The 16112-nt window shown below is 43.9% G+C and overlaps 1 protein-coding gene across 1 annotated transcript in view; it reads right to left on the minus strand.

Annotated features, from left to right (window-relative positions):
* Nucleotides 1-16112, minus strand: part of gse1b (Gse1 coiled-coil protein b) — a 121957-nt gene that overhangs the window by 82625 nt on the left and 23220 nt on the right. Inside the window, exon 2 of the mRNA XM_088370988.1 lies at nt 5113-5251. Within this exon, the coding sequence (XP_088227114.1) occupies nt 5113-5251 (139 nt within the window). The remainder of the gene's footprint in view (nt 1-5112; nt 5252-16112) is intronic.

Raw genomic sequence — 16112 nt, forward strand, 5'->3', positions numbered from 1 at the left:
TTTTTTCATTCATTTTAAAACATGCTCACTTGAAGTGCATACGAGACAGCTCCTTTAACTTCAACTTGAAATTAACAGTGATGAGATGCAAGTTTAATTTGTTCCTTGATCACGCTTGTAACTAAAAGCACTTGTATCTCCAATTTTCTTTCCCCAATTAAATCACTAAGGCCAGTTGTAAGCTAGTCGATGACATTTTGCATTGTCTACATTAACTGAGCGGACGTGAACAAAAAACGTTGTTCTTGTTTTAAATGTCCATTGTATAAGGCTTTGCTTTAGGATTACTTTGACAGTAAACATCATCTGCGAGTAGCAATAGACAACTTGCAGTCTCTTCTATATCTGCCAAACTGCATGCATCTTTTTGTGGAGTTGAGTTCATTGCCACAAGACAGCCAGTTTACCTTAAACGTTTTCTCGCAACTCAAAGCAAAAACATATTTTATCTACTCTCTCAAAGCACTACTGTTTTTCCAAATATAATTCTTTCAGTCTGATTCCATGGATTGCACTTGATTAATTTGACTATGAAAAAATACATAACGAGAATGTGGGAAGAAAGTGAGAGTGAAAAGGAATCAACTGCCAGTGATCTACCAACAGGGTAGAAAAGTCATGTTCGCTGTCAGCCATTAACATGACCACGACTGAATTATTTAAAGCACACTCTCACCTGTGTGTGAGTGTGTGTCAAACGGTACACTGCGAAGAATAAGGGCTCAGTGTTGCCATCATGTGGCTGCTAGAAATAAGACCCTGGTGCTCTGTTTCAAGCTGCACAGCACACACACACACACAAAGATTCATGCCCACAGCGGCATGTGTGTTCATGAGCACACATACTGTCAGCATGCTTAAGAAGACAAAGCGAAACTGACATCTCCCATCTAGGTGATGCATGCATCCTGTAAGATGCATGGCTTAGAGTTTAATTTAAGTTCAAGCCGCTGACTTAGATGACAATCAACAGCAATCACATGCAGTTGTAGTTGTTAACTAATTTATGTTTGCAAAAACTGACAAAACTCATTCATTTTATTTTGTCTTTTGGGGGAAAATGTTCATTTCGCGCTGCACACAACTCTGAGCTCCCAAAACATGGCAGGTGTGCTGGTTGGTGTGCCAGTATTACAGACCATTGAAGTGGATGATCCAGGGTTACCGTGGCAACAACAGAGACGCTATCCACCCCATTACAAACCATTCAGATAATGAAGATGCTGATCTCAATTAGCTAATATATTGTTGCTATCCACTATAACAAACTCATATGGCACAGGATGCGATCTTGAGAGGAGGCTTTCGTGTTGCGGCTCTTTCTTAAGAAAATCAGAGAAGCAGGAGACGTGAGAGATGAAACCATTTTGATTTGAAGAGCAACAAAAAGCAAATACGGGGAAATGATAGGTGAGGATGAGAGTGGAGTAGTGCCTGCGGTAGGCGAGGATTGGGGGAGAGGGTGGGGGGATATGAAGGGAGCTAACAAGAGCATATGACAGTACGACCCGTGCCTTCCCCTGACAGGCTTTATTACAGTGCCACCTGCAGAGAAACAGCAAAAAGCACTTAGCCACAGCCGACAGAGGAGGAGAGAGAAGGATGGAAGAGAGGGAGGGAGGATGCGTGCAAGGGATAATTGACAATGGAGGGGATGGAGGAAAGCAACAAAAAGGAGCAGCATGATGGAAGGATATTAATTTCATTTGACGAGAGATTTGGGATGCTTCAGATCCAGTCATTAGAAAATAAGGTTTTCATCCTGCAGCTCATGCTTATGTTTGAATAGCACTCAAAGAGAGCAGAACTCTGCGTAAAAGGCGCCCTTTTGGTTTTTCAAACTTGGCAGAGGTAAAGAATGCTATCCGTTCCTTTAATACAGCATATTTTTATTCTTGGACTCTACGATCGATGGGCACCTTCTATCCTCCCTCAGACGCTTAGCAGCTGTCAATAAGATGACATGAAGAAACGAAGCAGTGCGAGTGTGTGGGCAGACAGGTTTAATCCTGCTTGAACACCTGTTTCCTTGGGCCTGTGAGGTCAAAGGTGAGTCTCTCGAGGTCTTTACTAAGTGGTCAGTGCTCAGGCTTGCTGCTAGAACCTGATCTCACTGGGTTGACCTCACAAGAAGGGCTAAAGAGCAAATATATAGTCGCCTAATCCCTATGTGGTGTATATATGATATACTCATTGAGTTAAACAGCTGAATTTTGGTTCTGTTTTATTCATTCACTGTCATTGTTTGCTGCAATTTATGCAGGCCATGAGGAGGAAATAATTAAGGAGATGAAATGAAGAGAGGTTCATTACATCCTGAATGGTGGCTGTTCACATCTATTAGCGCTTTGTCCTGCTGATGTATTTGCTGATGAGCTCAAGCCAAGTAATGACGTGCTCTGCTGGCTGTGAATCTATAGGTCTCTCCCTAAATCTGCGGCGGCTGGCTCCCAGACTGTGGATGGAAAACCACAGTCACTAAATCAAATCCATCCGCAGGAAAGAGGAGAGAGTGAGCGGGTTGGGGGGGGGGGGGGCTGAAAGTAAGGAGGGCGAAGGGTCTGTTTCTCAGCCGGTTGGAGAGAGGAATGTGCTGGAGAGTGGACAAATCAAGCAGGAGTGACTGCACAATGAGGTCAGTGTGACCGGAGGAGGCTGACTCACATGCAGACAAACAAACACTTTAAACACACACATACACACAGAGCCAATGATTGAGTGAGGCCATAACCCCATGCCCACCCTGAGAGTGGCTAATAACTGTGGCGCGGTGCCAAACCCACTGTCTCCTGACTAATTCCCGCCACACCAAACCTCCCCTAAGAGTGGCGCCACTCTGCAGAACAGGCCTCTGATTCTCAACAAAATCCTGTGATCATTACTGAATTAGTCGAAAACTATGGTGAAAATAAAACAAAAAACTGCCGTCTATGGCTGGACCAAGCCCCCTGAAGAAAAGATGTTATGGAAACATAAAGAAGAGTGCTAAAAATGCAGGCTTTCATTGTGTCAAAATAGAAAATGGATTGAAATGTGAGTTTGATTTTCACTTTAAGTCACAAGGGTGCTGGCAATTGTCCAAATGTTTTTCTTTTTTCCACTCGCCACAAACTTTATGCATTCTACAGTAATGATATGCCGGGAACATAGAGCAATTAATGCTTTCAGTGATTTATTACAAAGCCAAGGTTGACGTACTGTTTGGTCTAAGTACCAATGTTGCCTGAGGTAAAATGCAGCTAGTTCATTGCTTGAGAGAACTTATTTAGCGTGTGAGATATAAAATTAGAGAAATTAAATCTGAAAATGAAAAAAGAAAGAAAAAAAAAACAGAACTGCTAGAGGTTATCCATTGTTGTGTTATGTTGTTTGGGTATTGTTTAGTTTTTTTATGGCGTTACAGTGAGGTGGCATCTTGCCAAGGCACTGTCTCTATGTACACACACACTTTTTTTCCAGCTTTGTGGGAGCTGTGACAAGCTTGACAGTCTCTTGGGAGATTCACCCTCTCACCCACAAGAATAAAAGCAAAGCAGCAGAAGGGGTGGGGGAGCAAGCAGCCCTTTCTTGTTACCCAGTTGCCTGTCCAGTCATCATTTTCTATCAACCAAAAGGGTCAATGGAACAGGACTAATACACACTGTGTTAAACTTTGATAAAGGAAGTGGAATCCTCCTACTAAAAGCAAATGCCAAATATCCTCAAGTACGCCCCCCAACCTGGTGGTGCTCCACACAGCCACGGTGGGTTATTGCAATTGTATTGAACTGGCCGGCAGCCAGAGTGGAAACACTGCCAAGTCCAGCTGTGATGTTGTCATCACAATACACTGAAAGCCTCATCTCATAACAATTACATGTGCGGTTTGTGTAATGCAGGGACAAACACATGTCAAGGACACAAACATGACTAAAGTGGAATCACTAAATTAGTGCAAGCTCTTTTGTACAGCTGTTATATTGCATGCATGCAGGTGAACAAAATACTGTGGTTGGTGAGTGCAAATTGCAGGGGTAACCAGAAATGAAATGCCCAACAAGACACCATAGGAGGCTTCATCCTCTGTTCATGTGTGTGAACACTGAACAGGTCCTTTTATTCCACATGAGTAGAGGATCCGGGACGTGCCATGACAGCGTGAGCGGCAATACAAGCGACATGATGGCGATTACTTAAATAACTCATGAAAACGCAGCTCTTAAGCCCCGCGGGACCACTGAGAGTCATGTCGAGCGCTAGATTCCAACGTGCGTGTCTGGGTTAGTGCTGCGGCCTTTGTCACGACTCTTTAACCAAGTGTCAGAGACCAACTTGTGGTTTAGTTAACGTGCGTGTGCGTGTGTGTGTCTATGTGTGTGTGTGTGTGTTCTGTGGTGAAAGCGAATGTGTGTGTGTGTTCTGACGTGAAAGTGAATGTGAAGGCTTTCTGTAAACGACCGGGGGGGCCCTCATGGCTAAACAGAAAATAGCCTGAGAGAAAAAACAGGGAGGAAACCTGGGTAGCTCGGAACGTTGATCGGGAGAGGCAGATAAGGAAGTGATAAATATGGGTGCAGGGATGCCGAGATAAAGAAAGGAAAGTGAGTGGAGCAATAATTACATTTACATAAAAAAATAAGGAAGGGGTGAAGTAGACCCGCGATAAGGTCAATAAAAACATCAAGAGGGAGACAGCAACGCTTTTCACATAAACACACAAAGCCACGGACGGCATTCCAAAGGGGGTCTCACATACACATTGCTTTCTTTTTAGGCCCATGCTCCTACTTGAGCATAAAATGCTCATCTCTTATTTAGAATTTAAAGGAACTTCAAATTTGTAACAGCAAATCAGAAGGAGCAAATCAAGCTAATTAAGCATTAACCAAATAAAACAGATTAAGTATGTGACAGAAGCTAGCGGAATGTAATAACCAGAAAAGCATGGTTGCAGACAAACACAATTCTTATCCTCCAGTCATTTACCTTTGTAGACAATTAGCAGCGTACGGTAATTTCAACTGCCAACCTCTAGCGCAGAAATGACCTAACTTCTAACACAACTAAAAAATGTGGGTATACGATCAAAGCTGAATTTTCCAAATCTTCAGCATTCATAAGAGCATGACTCACTGGAACATGGGCGGTCGACTGGCTCGGATATCTCTGGCTCCGAGGTCACAGGGTGATGAGCGTGGTCGCTTGCAGGTTGCGAAATCTTTAAGCTTTCCTCCTTACCGGCTCTCGACGACTCCTCTGTCACAGTGTCGGCCTGAAAGATAAGAAGGAGATTTGATTTGAAGTGGTAAGTGCCATTTCAACTGTGACATTCTAACGGTAATAGAGCAAAAAAAAAAAATACTGCATAAAAAAAAAAGTTGCATATGAAATCTTTCCCACATGATCAACTGAATCGAGTGGTGGATATGGATCTCCCACTGTGCCCAGATTAATAACAAACCAAATATCCCTCACCACAAACAAACCAGATGAAATAAAATTGCCATTTTGCAATCTCATATTATGTAGACTTGGTCATTATATAATTGGCATTGCGTCCATCTTGAATTATTTGAGGTGTTGACATCCCCACTATAAAAAGACCAAGAAGAGGAGGAACACGGGCCGATGCAGCACAGGAAGCCTCCTGTGAAGTTACAGAAGTCAAAAAGCAGCTGCAATCCAAGACATAAAGAGCAGCTCTGACAGCTTCAGTCTGCTTGGATCTGCTTTGCTCCACTCTACAGCTGAGAGGAACCCAGGATGAGCCTCGAGGAAGGAAGCAATGTGACCATGAGCAGGAGAGGGGAAACAGAAATGCTTGCTGTCAGAATGGAAAGACTTTAAAGGAGCCTCAGCGTATATCATTGACGAGAGACAGCAAGGTAGGTGTGGAGCGAGACAAAGACACATCCTGCTGTTATGAAGTGAACATATCACCCAGTCGAAGACAGAGACACTGAGCTACCAAGCAGAGGAATGCCCCGAAGACTCAGAAGACTCAAATCCCTCTGAAACACATACTTATAAATATATACAATATAAGATTCTTTTGAGATGGCCAGGATTTCTCCTTAAATCTGCCAATGACAGCAATGTGTCCAGGCCCTGCCCCTTCATCATACTTCACAGTTGGGATAATGTTTTGATGGTGTTATGCTTTGCTCTTCTGCAAAGTTCAAACATGCAGCAATTTATTTTTAACAACAGTGGCTTTTTCCATTTTGTCCTCCAGTGACATCAATTCTTCTTTAATGTGTGACCTTTTGTAAATTTGGCACCAGAGATGTTTGCATGTGACAGATATTTTTTAGCTGACATTGTAGAAATCGTCTTCACCTCATTGAGCATTCTTGGCTGTGCCACTTCTAGGGAGTATCAACAGTGGTGAAATTTCTCCAATTATAAATAATCTCTCTTTTGATGAGCGTGAAGGATTTAAAGAAAATCACTACTTCTTAGTGTCGGGCTCCTGAGAACTATTTTGTGTAAGGCAAAGATGAAGCAGGGTTGCCAAGATTGATGCTAAAATGTTGCTACCGTTGTTCTCATGCAACTCATCTTCGGCCATCACACTCGTTATTAACAGTCTGTCATGGTGCACAACATGAGTGTCTTGTGGGCACGAAGTACATAAGAGCTTCAGTGACGAAGGGACATTAAAGGCCTGATTCTGAATTGAGTGTTGATGAGTGCACACTCATGTTGAGTCGCAGTGGAAGATAGGGGCATTAGATGCAGCGCACGAGTCAGGAGGTGAAATGAGAAATATCAACAGAGGCACTGCTAATTGAGGTTAATTCCACTGTTGAACAGTCTCGCCTGTAATCGGCAAGGAGGACTCTGCCGCTAATGGAGGATGTAGAACCACAGGAGTCTGCGGCCAGCTTTCCGTCCTCAATGAAGCCGACAATATTAGTGCTTGAGTATCAATAAATATAATTCATCCATTCATTATCTGAACCACTTTTGCTGATGACATGTCACCTTTGTAATGGGAATAACAAATAAACAGCTTTGAAACGAGCAGGATTAGCTTTGTATTTGGAGAATCCTTCGCGAGATGGCAAACTCCACCCAGCCAGGGGAGCACACAATCAAAACAATAGACAAGTGTAACAAATGACAAGTGTTTTTGTAAATAACATCCACTGACACAAAAAGTACTGATGTGATTCTTCACGACATAAGCACACCCTCATTGTCCACTCCAGGGACGAGCACTTTCTTCAGAGGCGAGCCAATCGATAGCCGAGCGCTGTGCAGGATTCGCCACGCGATGACTGCAACATTAATTGATGGGGATGGACACGCGTGTTTGTGTGTGTGTCACCAGTGGTGGTGGTGGCGGGCATTGACACACACCGTCAAAGGTCTAAACAGGAAATACACTCGAGGAAGTCGTTAAGTTTGTCAACAAGGGCGCAGGGGAGATCAATGGCAAGTCAAGTTGTCAGCTGCTGAATCACAGGAGGAGATTGTGGGTGTACACAAAATGTTCACGCTTGACTTGCCCCCGGACACTCTATTAGGTAAACCTACTACTGTGAGCCAATACAAGAGCTGTTTCCGATATTTGCAGTGGTGAAAAAAAAGGATGGATGGATGTAAATGAGTGGATTAATCTGTTTAATTCTTATTTCACAAATGCAACAGTAATCATAATACCTACTGGCAAAGCATATAACATATTCCAGAGATTTGTTTTTTTACCGGACTTCCACTTGATGTTAGCTTCATGAGCCTGTCAATGGAGTTTTGCATTGTGTTGTTGGAATTAAGCCAGCAGCCTTTCCTAAGTTATGGATTGGTTAAATGCTCAATATGTATTTCTTTGTTTGATGATTAAACTAGAAATTGCAATTAAAAGCACTAAAGCAAGCTGTTGCTTTGTTGTAAAGAATTTTTCTTTATCTGCTGCTTGTGAGCAAAAAAAAAAAAAAAATCAGTGCAGCATTAACTATCCAAAAGTATTAAAATGCTGCATTGATATGGACTAAGAAAATAATATGTTTTTCTTATTGGCCAGTGAAAAGGCAAATAATCAAATTAAGCCTGCTGGATGACTGTTGTGATACTTGGCATTAGAGAAGAGCAAAGCAGATGCTTGCTCATGTAAAAAAAAATGTCATGGATTACTATTAGAACAACAGTGGGGATATATTCCTCCAGAGGGATACAGTGACTCTCCCTTCGGGATTTCGAGGCAGATGTCACCCACAGGACGTGACTGCCCTACAATGTCATGCCACCATGCTGTTGTGCATATGTGCCAGCGTGTGCGGCGGCTGCTGCGTTGGTGTGCGGCTCCGCTGACATTTCATCAAACGCGCTTGACATTTCCAGAGGATTTAAAGATTTGATCCCTTCTGTGTTGAGGAAGTTACGCACTGCCCTCCTCACCACTCTGAGGGAGGCCGGCGGCAGTGCGCTTCGCCCGCGAGAGGCCTTAGCGCACACCATTTTGGTGATGTCACTCACCCGTAGATCGACCACTACACTACACGCTGCCTGCCTTTTAGAAATGACTGGTTCACTGCTCACTCTTTTAGTTATTATTCCCCCCCAAGCAGTTGAGTGTTTCTGCACGCCTCAACCCAGGCAGAAGAGCGAGGACCAGAAGATATGAGAGGAGGAAGTGGATATGGTGTGGGAAGCAAAGAAAACAAGAAAGTGTGAGCGAGAGATCTGTTTCTCCAGCTACAGGCTAGTTAGTGGAGCGAACTGACACACAATGACATCTCTCTTCCACTGAACTAGACTGAAAAGGGCTCACGACACTTTGTGCTCCCTCTCTCTCGCTTCCTCACTCTCGCTCTTTATCACTCTCTCTCTCATTCAACTGTCCCTCCATTGCTCTCATCTCTCTCCATCAGCCCTGCGGCTCCGGTGTTGCTTTTTCTGCCTGGATGGACACTGCAGTAGTGCTGTCCTAGCCCAGGGCTCAGCTTACACCTCACCACAATATGTTGAACACACACACATACATTCCTGATATGCACATATGAACACAGACATGAGGCGGCCCGAGGTCTGGCAGAGGTCAGTCAAGGGCAAAAGAATAGGAAGACAAACAAAAACAACCTCATGCTCTGACACGGTAGTACAGCAAATAAATGTTTGTGTACTACTTGAGTTCACGCATACGCTTACGGCACGTGTGTGTGTGTGTGTGTGTGTGTGTGTGTGTGTGTGTGTGTGTGTGCGCGCCTGCATGTTTAAATAAGGAACACAATTCAGACAACACGCAAAACGTATACAGTATGTGAAGACGGGTGGGTAGAGAAACACACACACACACACACGCACACGCACACACACACACACACACACACACACACACACATACACACGTACACAAACAACACACAGTTGGTGACAACTGCTGGGCTGCAGCACCGCTCTCCTAGGTCTATTAGGGAGTCTAACAGGAAAAGGGTAAGTGCTATCGATTGGCCTCGTGGTCACAGCAAAAACAAGCTGACTATTAGAGTGCTTTCTTTTGAGCTGAGCACGCATGCACGCACACACAAACACGCACACAAACACACACGCGAACACACACATTCATACATACATACACGCACACACATACATACATAGGATTTGATTATTTTGTTGGAAAGTCAGACTTGTAGAGAGAAAGCGCAGATTCATATGCACTGTGTTATAGTTTGTCGTTATACAGTGGCTGCAGTGGTACAGTGGTGCTCAAAATACTCAAATAATCTTTCTCAATTGAAATGAATGGAAATGCCACTAATGTGTTCATGACTCATCTCCCAATAAAACCACATATTTTTACAATCTGTTTTGAATAAGGGAAATAGTACTCTTTATAGTAATAAAATACAGTGAGTGCATCGTGATATGATGTCCTTTGGTGTTTGCACCTTGGTCATCGGGAGGCAGTATAACGCAGTCATGAAGCCACAAACAAAGAAGACTTTCCCAACAATTACAAACAACTTAGTAAATCGCAGTGTTAGTTATTTTTTGCATAGGATAAAGAAAATATGCCTAGTATTGTATATTGTCTTTCTTCATGTGTTGCTCCACCATGTGAGTTCAAGTGTCAATTGGTTAAAGGTTGACACGGTGACTATCAATGTGATTTATTTGTTCATTTATGGCATTTGGCACTTTGTGTTTGCATTGAGCAAGTGAAAGTAGAGTCGTGCGCTTGTTTTAAATACCAAAGCTGTAATTATATATTAAGTTTGACAAAAAACTTCAACACGAGCACAATATGTGACTCAGACTTGAATGCTGCCCGCAAAGCTGCTAAAGCTTGCAAGAAGACAAAAAGATCTATACGCGCCTCTCCTGTGGGCAGCACTGTGGCATTCTGAACATACAGCATATCACTATTTTAAAAAAGCACAAGATTAAGACACCAGGGAATATGAAAGGATTTAAAAGAAGTTACAAAATGAAATTTGGACAATCCTATAAACACAATTGTCCATCACCTCTTAACGGACAAAAAAAAAAAAACAGGACTTTTTCCAAAGGTGCACTTTTGTGCAGTATAAGATCTTTTCCAGCATTTTTGTGGAGGCATTACAGCACAATTTAAGCAACATGAAAGGCTGTTGTCAGCCAAAAAATACAGCTCAACTCATATATCTGTTGCCAGGCCACAGGAAAATGTATACAGTGTGTAATATATTGAGCAGAGCACAGCAGAACAGCCGTATCCTCCAGGGGAGAGCAGTAAAGACAGAGAGAGCCATACATAAATATGGGAGGCAGAGAGACCACAACACAAAGGCCTGTTTTCTGCTGGCTTGGTAAATTGTGTCCAGAGGGCACACATGCACGCACAACCTGTCATTAGTAGCAGCCTCCTGCAGATCCAACATCTTGCGCGCGTGCACGTGTACCTTTGAGTTCAGGTTTTATGTTTTAGACCAAAGCATTTGTTGTCCTCTCTGAAGTAACCTGCCATCCGGATCACAACCTGACACGATCAAATCTTGTGTGATGAGTTCAAAGACCCCCCCCCACCCCACACCTTTGCTCCTGTACACTCCGTCCTCCCCCCAGTAGCTTCCTCTGACGCCGACACACACATTTAGCCGCAGCCTTCTGTCTACCAGCTGCCACTTTGCAGTCTTTCATCAGAGCTATGATTAGCCAGCGGAGGAATGTCGTGTAGCTACAGACAACTCCTCACCCCGACCCTGACCTCTCACCTTCGGGCGACCCCGGTCGACCCCGGGCTGCGGCAGCTGCTATAGTGCCGCGGCCGACACACTCCATTAGGTCTGACACCTGCTTTTACACACACTTTGAAATACGAACGCACGCGCACACAAAGATGCACATGATGGAAGGGGGAGCAAAGCAAGATTTAGAACTCTTACTTGCGCACACACTCACGCACAAACACACAGGCCCAAATACAAAAGACCTTTACACATGCTAATGTAGTGAGGTGGCCCTTTTATGAGATTACACAGTCATTACAGAGAGCGGGGTCATGAGGGGCACCTGTAGCTTAGTGTCTCCACAGCCCGCATGTATAAATGCGTGCGCACGAGAATAAAGTATCAAGCCGCGCAGTGAACGTATCACATAAACAGTTAAAGGGCCAATAGCGGCATTCAAGGGACACTGCGCATATGTTCTCTGTGCAATAAGACACTCTTTGTGTGAGCAACTCTCCTGTACGTGTGCGTGTGTGTGGGCCCCGGGCCGACTCTGACAGCTCCGTGCTAGCCATCTGCTGGCAGTCACACCAGGAGAAAGCAACCGCAGCCAAACAATGGAGAGCAATGACAGTCCAGGATTTGTAGAGAGTTTTGTGTGTGTGTGAGGAGGGGGGGCATCTATGCATTTTCAAAGATCCAAATCACCCCGGCTCTATGAGCATGTGGGTAGGGGCGTGGCGGTTGTTGATAGGTTGCCTCTGTTGCCAGGCGATAGATTAACAAGACCAAATGGCCATCTGAGGTGGACAGATAGCATTGAGAGAATGTTAGCCCAGGCTGCTGTCATTTTGTCAATTTGTACATTAAGTGCACGTTTCTCAACATGGCGTGTGTGCGTGTCCGTGTGCATGTGTACACTCTCAGGGTTTGTCTCCAGATTTCTGTGAGTGCAAGTTGAATGCTGCTGTGGATGGAAACAGATGGTCAGGTGTTGGTAGGAAGCTGCCTGGCTGTATTTGATGCCAATCTGACAGCAAGCATCATCCAGCTGGGAAGAGGCCGGCAGCGAGTTCTTAAAACCCGGCCAGGTGGTCGGTAATCAAGCTTGCGTCACAGAACGCTAGTTTATCATTCTATTAGACCATTCGGCCAAATAAATGCAGTCAGGCTACCTTGTAAAAACTAAAAAGAAAGAGGTCGGGCAAAATAATCTACTGGTGTACTTTTTCCCCAATGAAATGATTGGAAACGCTACTAAGCTGCAAAAAAAACTGTAATTGTATTTTACTAGGGGGGAAAGCTCTCCCTAACATTGTTCAAGTACATACAATAATGTTATGATTATAAATGGAATTAAAAAGAATTTAAAAAAAATATCACACTATTAACCCAATGGCCATTGTGCTCATCATCCGCCTTGGCCACCTGAGGACCCATTAAGACAATAAGTTCAGCATTAGCATGAAGAACTGAAAAGCCGGTGGGTCTCTTGGTTTTATTTTTAGTTCAACAAACTTGAACTGGGTGGTGTGATAATAAACAGCTTGAAGCCTCTTTTTTTTAACACTGTTTGAATTGGTCGTAAGAAAGCTTGCGTCTCTATTGCATGGCGGATCTACATTCAGCTCGGCCACATCCTGCTAAGTCTCATATATATGTGTGTGAGGAGCAGCTAGGGGCCCCGACTCTTCCTTGCGAACGCGTTGAAGTTGGCATGGATCGCCCGCTGGCACACAAATAGGGCACACACCTATTTACACGGCCACAGAATGAATGGCGGGCATTGTCTGAGTGAAAAGGCAACACTTAAGCTCCCGATTAAGGCAGAACAAAGCCTGAGGGGCAAGAGTGATGGATGTGTGGAACTAGACCCAGAAAGAGGCATAAATGAAGATGTTTGGAGCAGTGGAAGGGTTTGCAGAAAAAGATTCGAAAATCCATGCAGGAACTCGGAGGGGTACCTGCATGAAACAAGGAGACAGGAGCCAGGGAGGTGGAGATAAGGAGAAGCAGATCACAAAAAAGGAGGCAGAAACAGTGTGGAAAGGCGCTGCCCGCCCTCACTCATTACAACAATGAGGTAAATAGACAGCCAGCGCCCTCTAACGGTTTGTTTGCACATCAATGTGGCCTCCATCCTGCCCCATCCTGACCAGGGAGTTAATGCCGGAAAACCATTTCAGCAAATCATCACTAAACTGCAAATTAATTTACATTTTTTTAAAAGGATACATCCAAGACTGAATGAATATGAGTGGAAAATGTATCATCAATTTATTTACATATCTACTTTTTTAGGGTCACAAACAGAACATGTATGACAAGGGGTGAACAACTTCCTCCTGTGTGTGTATCCTAGCAACAAGGCAGATAGTCGCGATGTGGTGAGCAGCTGGCAGAAAGGGACACGCAGGCCATGGTGGATTTTTTTTTTTTGGGGTACCGCGCGTGTGTGTGTGTTTTGCATAAAGAGAGTTGTGAGGGATTTACATGTCTACGTGCACGCATACATCCCAGACACCCATGCATGCTTAAACACTCAACGGCGTGTCAAGCTGCCAATTATGACAGTTAACAAACAGCCACACAACATCACATGACCGTGCCCATCAGGAGGCATAATTAGAAAATAAAACACACACACACGCACCAACAAAGACTGTGGCTATTTGACTGTGAGACAAATGAAATGACAGGTGAGTGTAGTGTAATGATGTACATGATATTTGACTCAAATCAGCTTTCCTTAGTCAAATGAATGGAAATGCCACAAATAGTTAATAAAACATGTTTATATCCACTGTATGCATGATGACAAGGATGTTGATAAAATAAATCATCCAATTGTGGCAGCTCAGAGGTGAGTGGGCATCATCTCCAAAATCTAACCCAGTGAAAGGACAGCCTGCCTGGATGCATATTATTCAAATTTGAATAGTGCTTTAGCATAAGGTCAAGAGCCGCTTACAACAGGTGCTCACAAAGAGGAAACACATCAAGTGCACTATACAAGCAGTGCTGTAATGTAGTGCAGTACATAAACTGATGCTGTTTCTGAGGTTGGCATGACTTGCATATCTCTGCAGATTTAAGAATTACTTGGAGGAAATCTCAATGCAAACCGTATTTGCTGCTTCCTAAGATGCATGGAGGGATGTTTATCATTACCATGGGAAAATAATTTGTTGCTAAAGCAAAAGTGCAACATAGTCAAAAAATGGTCAAACATTCAAAATGTCTGAGGCTTAAAGCCACAAAAATATTAGGTTGGCTGTTGGATCGTCTTCCGTCCACTCTGCTTATTTTGTTTCTCTCCAAGCTGTCCTGCCTGATAAGTGTGATGGCTTTTTAAATGGCGCCAGCTTCTTGCATTTTTATGGGCGCTCTTAAAAAGCGGCGGCTTTCCTTTAAAGGCTCCGCTCACCGACAACTCCCACTTTCACAGTCAGAAGAGTGAGGAGTTGCAGTGGGAGCCCATGTGAGCGTCTGGAAGAATTTCAGAATGCAAAAAGGAAATGAGGAAGAGACTCCAGTACAGACACAATTCTTCAGATCAGCTCATCACTCGTTTTCTCCTTTGGCAAATTCCACTCACTCTCTCGCAGTCGCGCTTTTTTTTTTTTTTTTAGCCCACCTGGTGGTGACCCCAGCTGGAACTACTGAGGGTTGTAATGCGTTTAAAGCCACATTAATAGCAACTCAGTACAGCCCTGAGACCACATTAAGAGACTATAATCACACCTCTTCTCCAGCTGTCTCACCACTTATAGCTCTTTCGCTTTCAATGCGGAAAATGTCATGTCTTTAGTAATTGTATGTGAATGCTTGGAGGTCTTGTTAATAAATGAAAATGCCAAAGAAATTATATAACAGCGTTTGTTAACCTAGAAAATTTAAGAAGCATCAGCAACGATACAGAAAGGGACTGGGAAACTAAACAAAACAAAGAGTAGTCTGCTTCTCTTGTGCCTATTCTTTTATTACATCATGTTGAGGCTGATATCGTTACCAAAAGAAAACCCAAATAAAGCACTGTTAATCATTTATTGCCTACCGAATTGAGCTCTCCTGAGCGAAGCTGAGGTTTATAATGGCAGTCTGCACGTCGGAGGTCACCGCTGTCAAGTTTTGTGAGACTTTAGAGGCACATTCTAGATGAAATTCTTTGCTCCAATTAGCACTACCACAGGGGAAATCAACGACAGGGGCTCTGCTGTAACTTAAGTGTGAACGTCGTTCTGTCTCAGCATAGTCATAGCCATTTGCCTAATAAACACTCATATAAAATAATAAGCCTCATCTTGAGGGAACTAAAATGAGCTGTATTCTTGACTCCCTGGGGTAACAAGTCAGAGTGGGCATCAGTGCATGAGTGAGAAGTGCAGACAGATTGTGTGTGTGCAAGTGTGTGTGTGTATGAAAGAGAGACTGTGTGTGTGCAGCCAGAAATGAGCCAAACCTCACCGCTGACTTGGCCAGGGCCTCTGGAGCCAGAAAGAAAGCCTCGCTAACCGCAAACCTCTCTTTTCACTGTCTCTCTCTTTCTCTCTCACACACAAACACACACACACACTCACACACACCCTTGTGAGTGTCTCGCTGTGTGAAGACGTCATTTCAGAACATGTGTTTCTGACCATGGGGGGGGGGGGTATGGGAAGGAGGGAGCTGTGCAGGGAAGAAAAGGGTTGCCAACAGCTGGGACAAAGTGAGGGCAGAAAAAAATGTGTGCATTCTGAAAAAAGCAAAGGAAGGTGCAATCTAATGTACTTCACTTCCTGTCATGAGAATACATTATGTGTCCCACAAGGCGCTGGAATAGGTGGTTGACAACAGCGGGACTGCAGAGGCATGAAAATGAATAAGGATGGGGAATCTGCCAAAAGGGGGACCCTGGGAGTTCTCATCTGTAGTCCGTGAATATTTGACATTGACACTACACAGCGCTACACATCAGAAGGTCATCGTCCGGTTATT

The sequence above is a fragment of the Syngnathus floridae genome, chromosome 3, assembly GCF_059516105.1.
Source record: "Syngnathus floridae isolate MCC-2025c chromosome 3, RoL_Sflo_1.0, whole genome shotgun sequence".
Lineage (NCBI taxonomy): Eukaryota > Metazoa > Chordata > Actinopteri > Syngnathiformes > Syngnathidae > Syngnathus > Syngnathus floridae.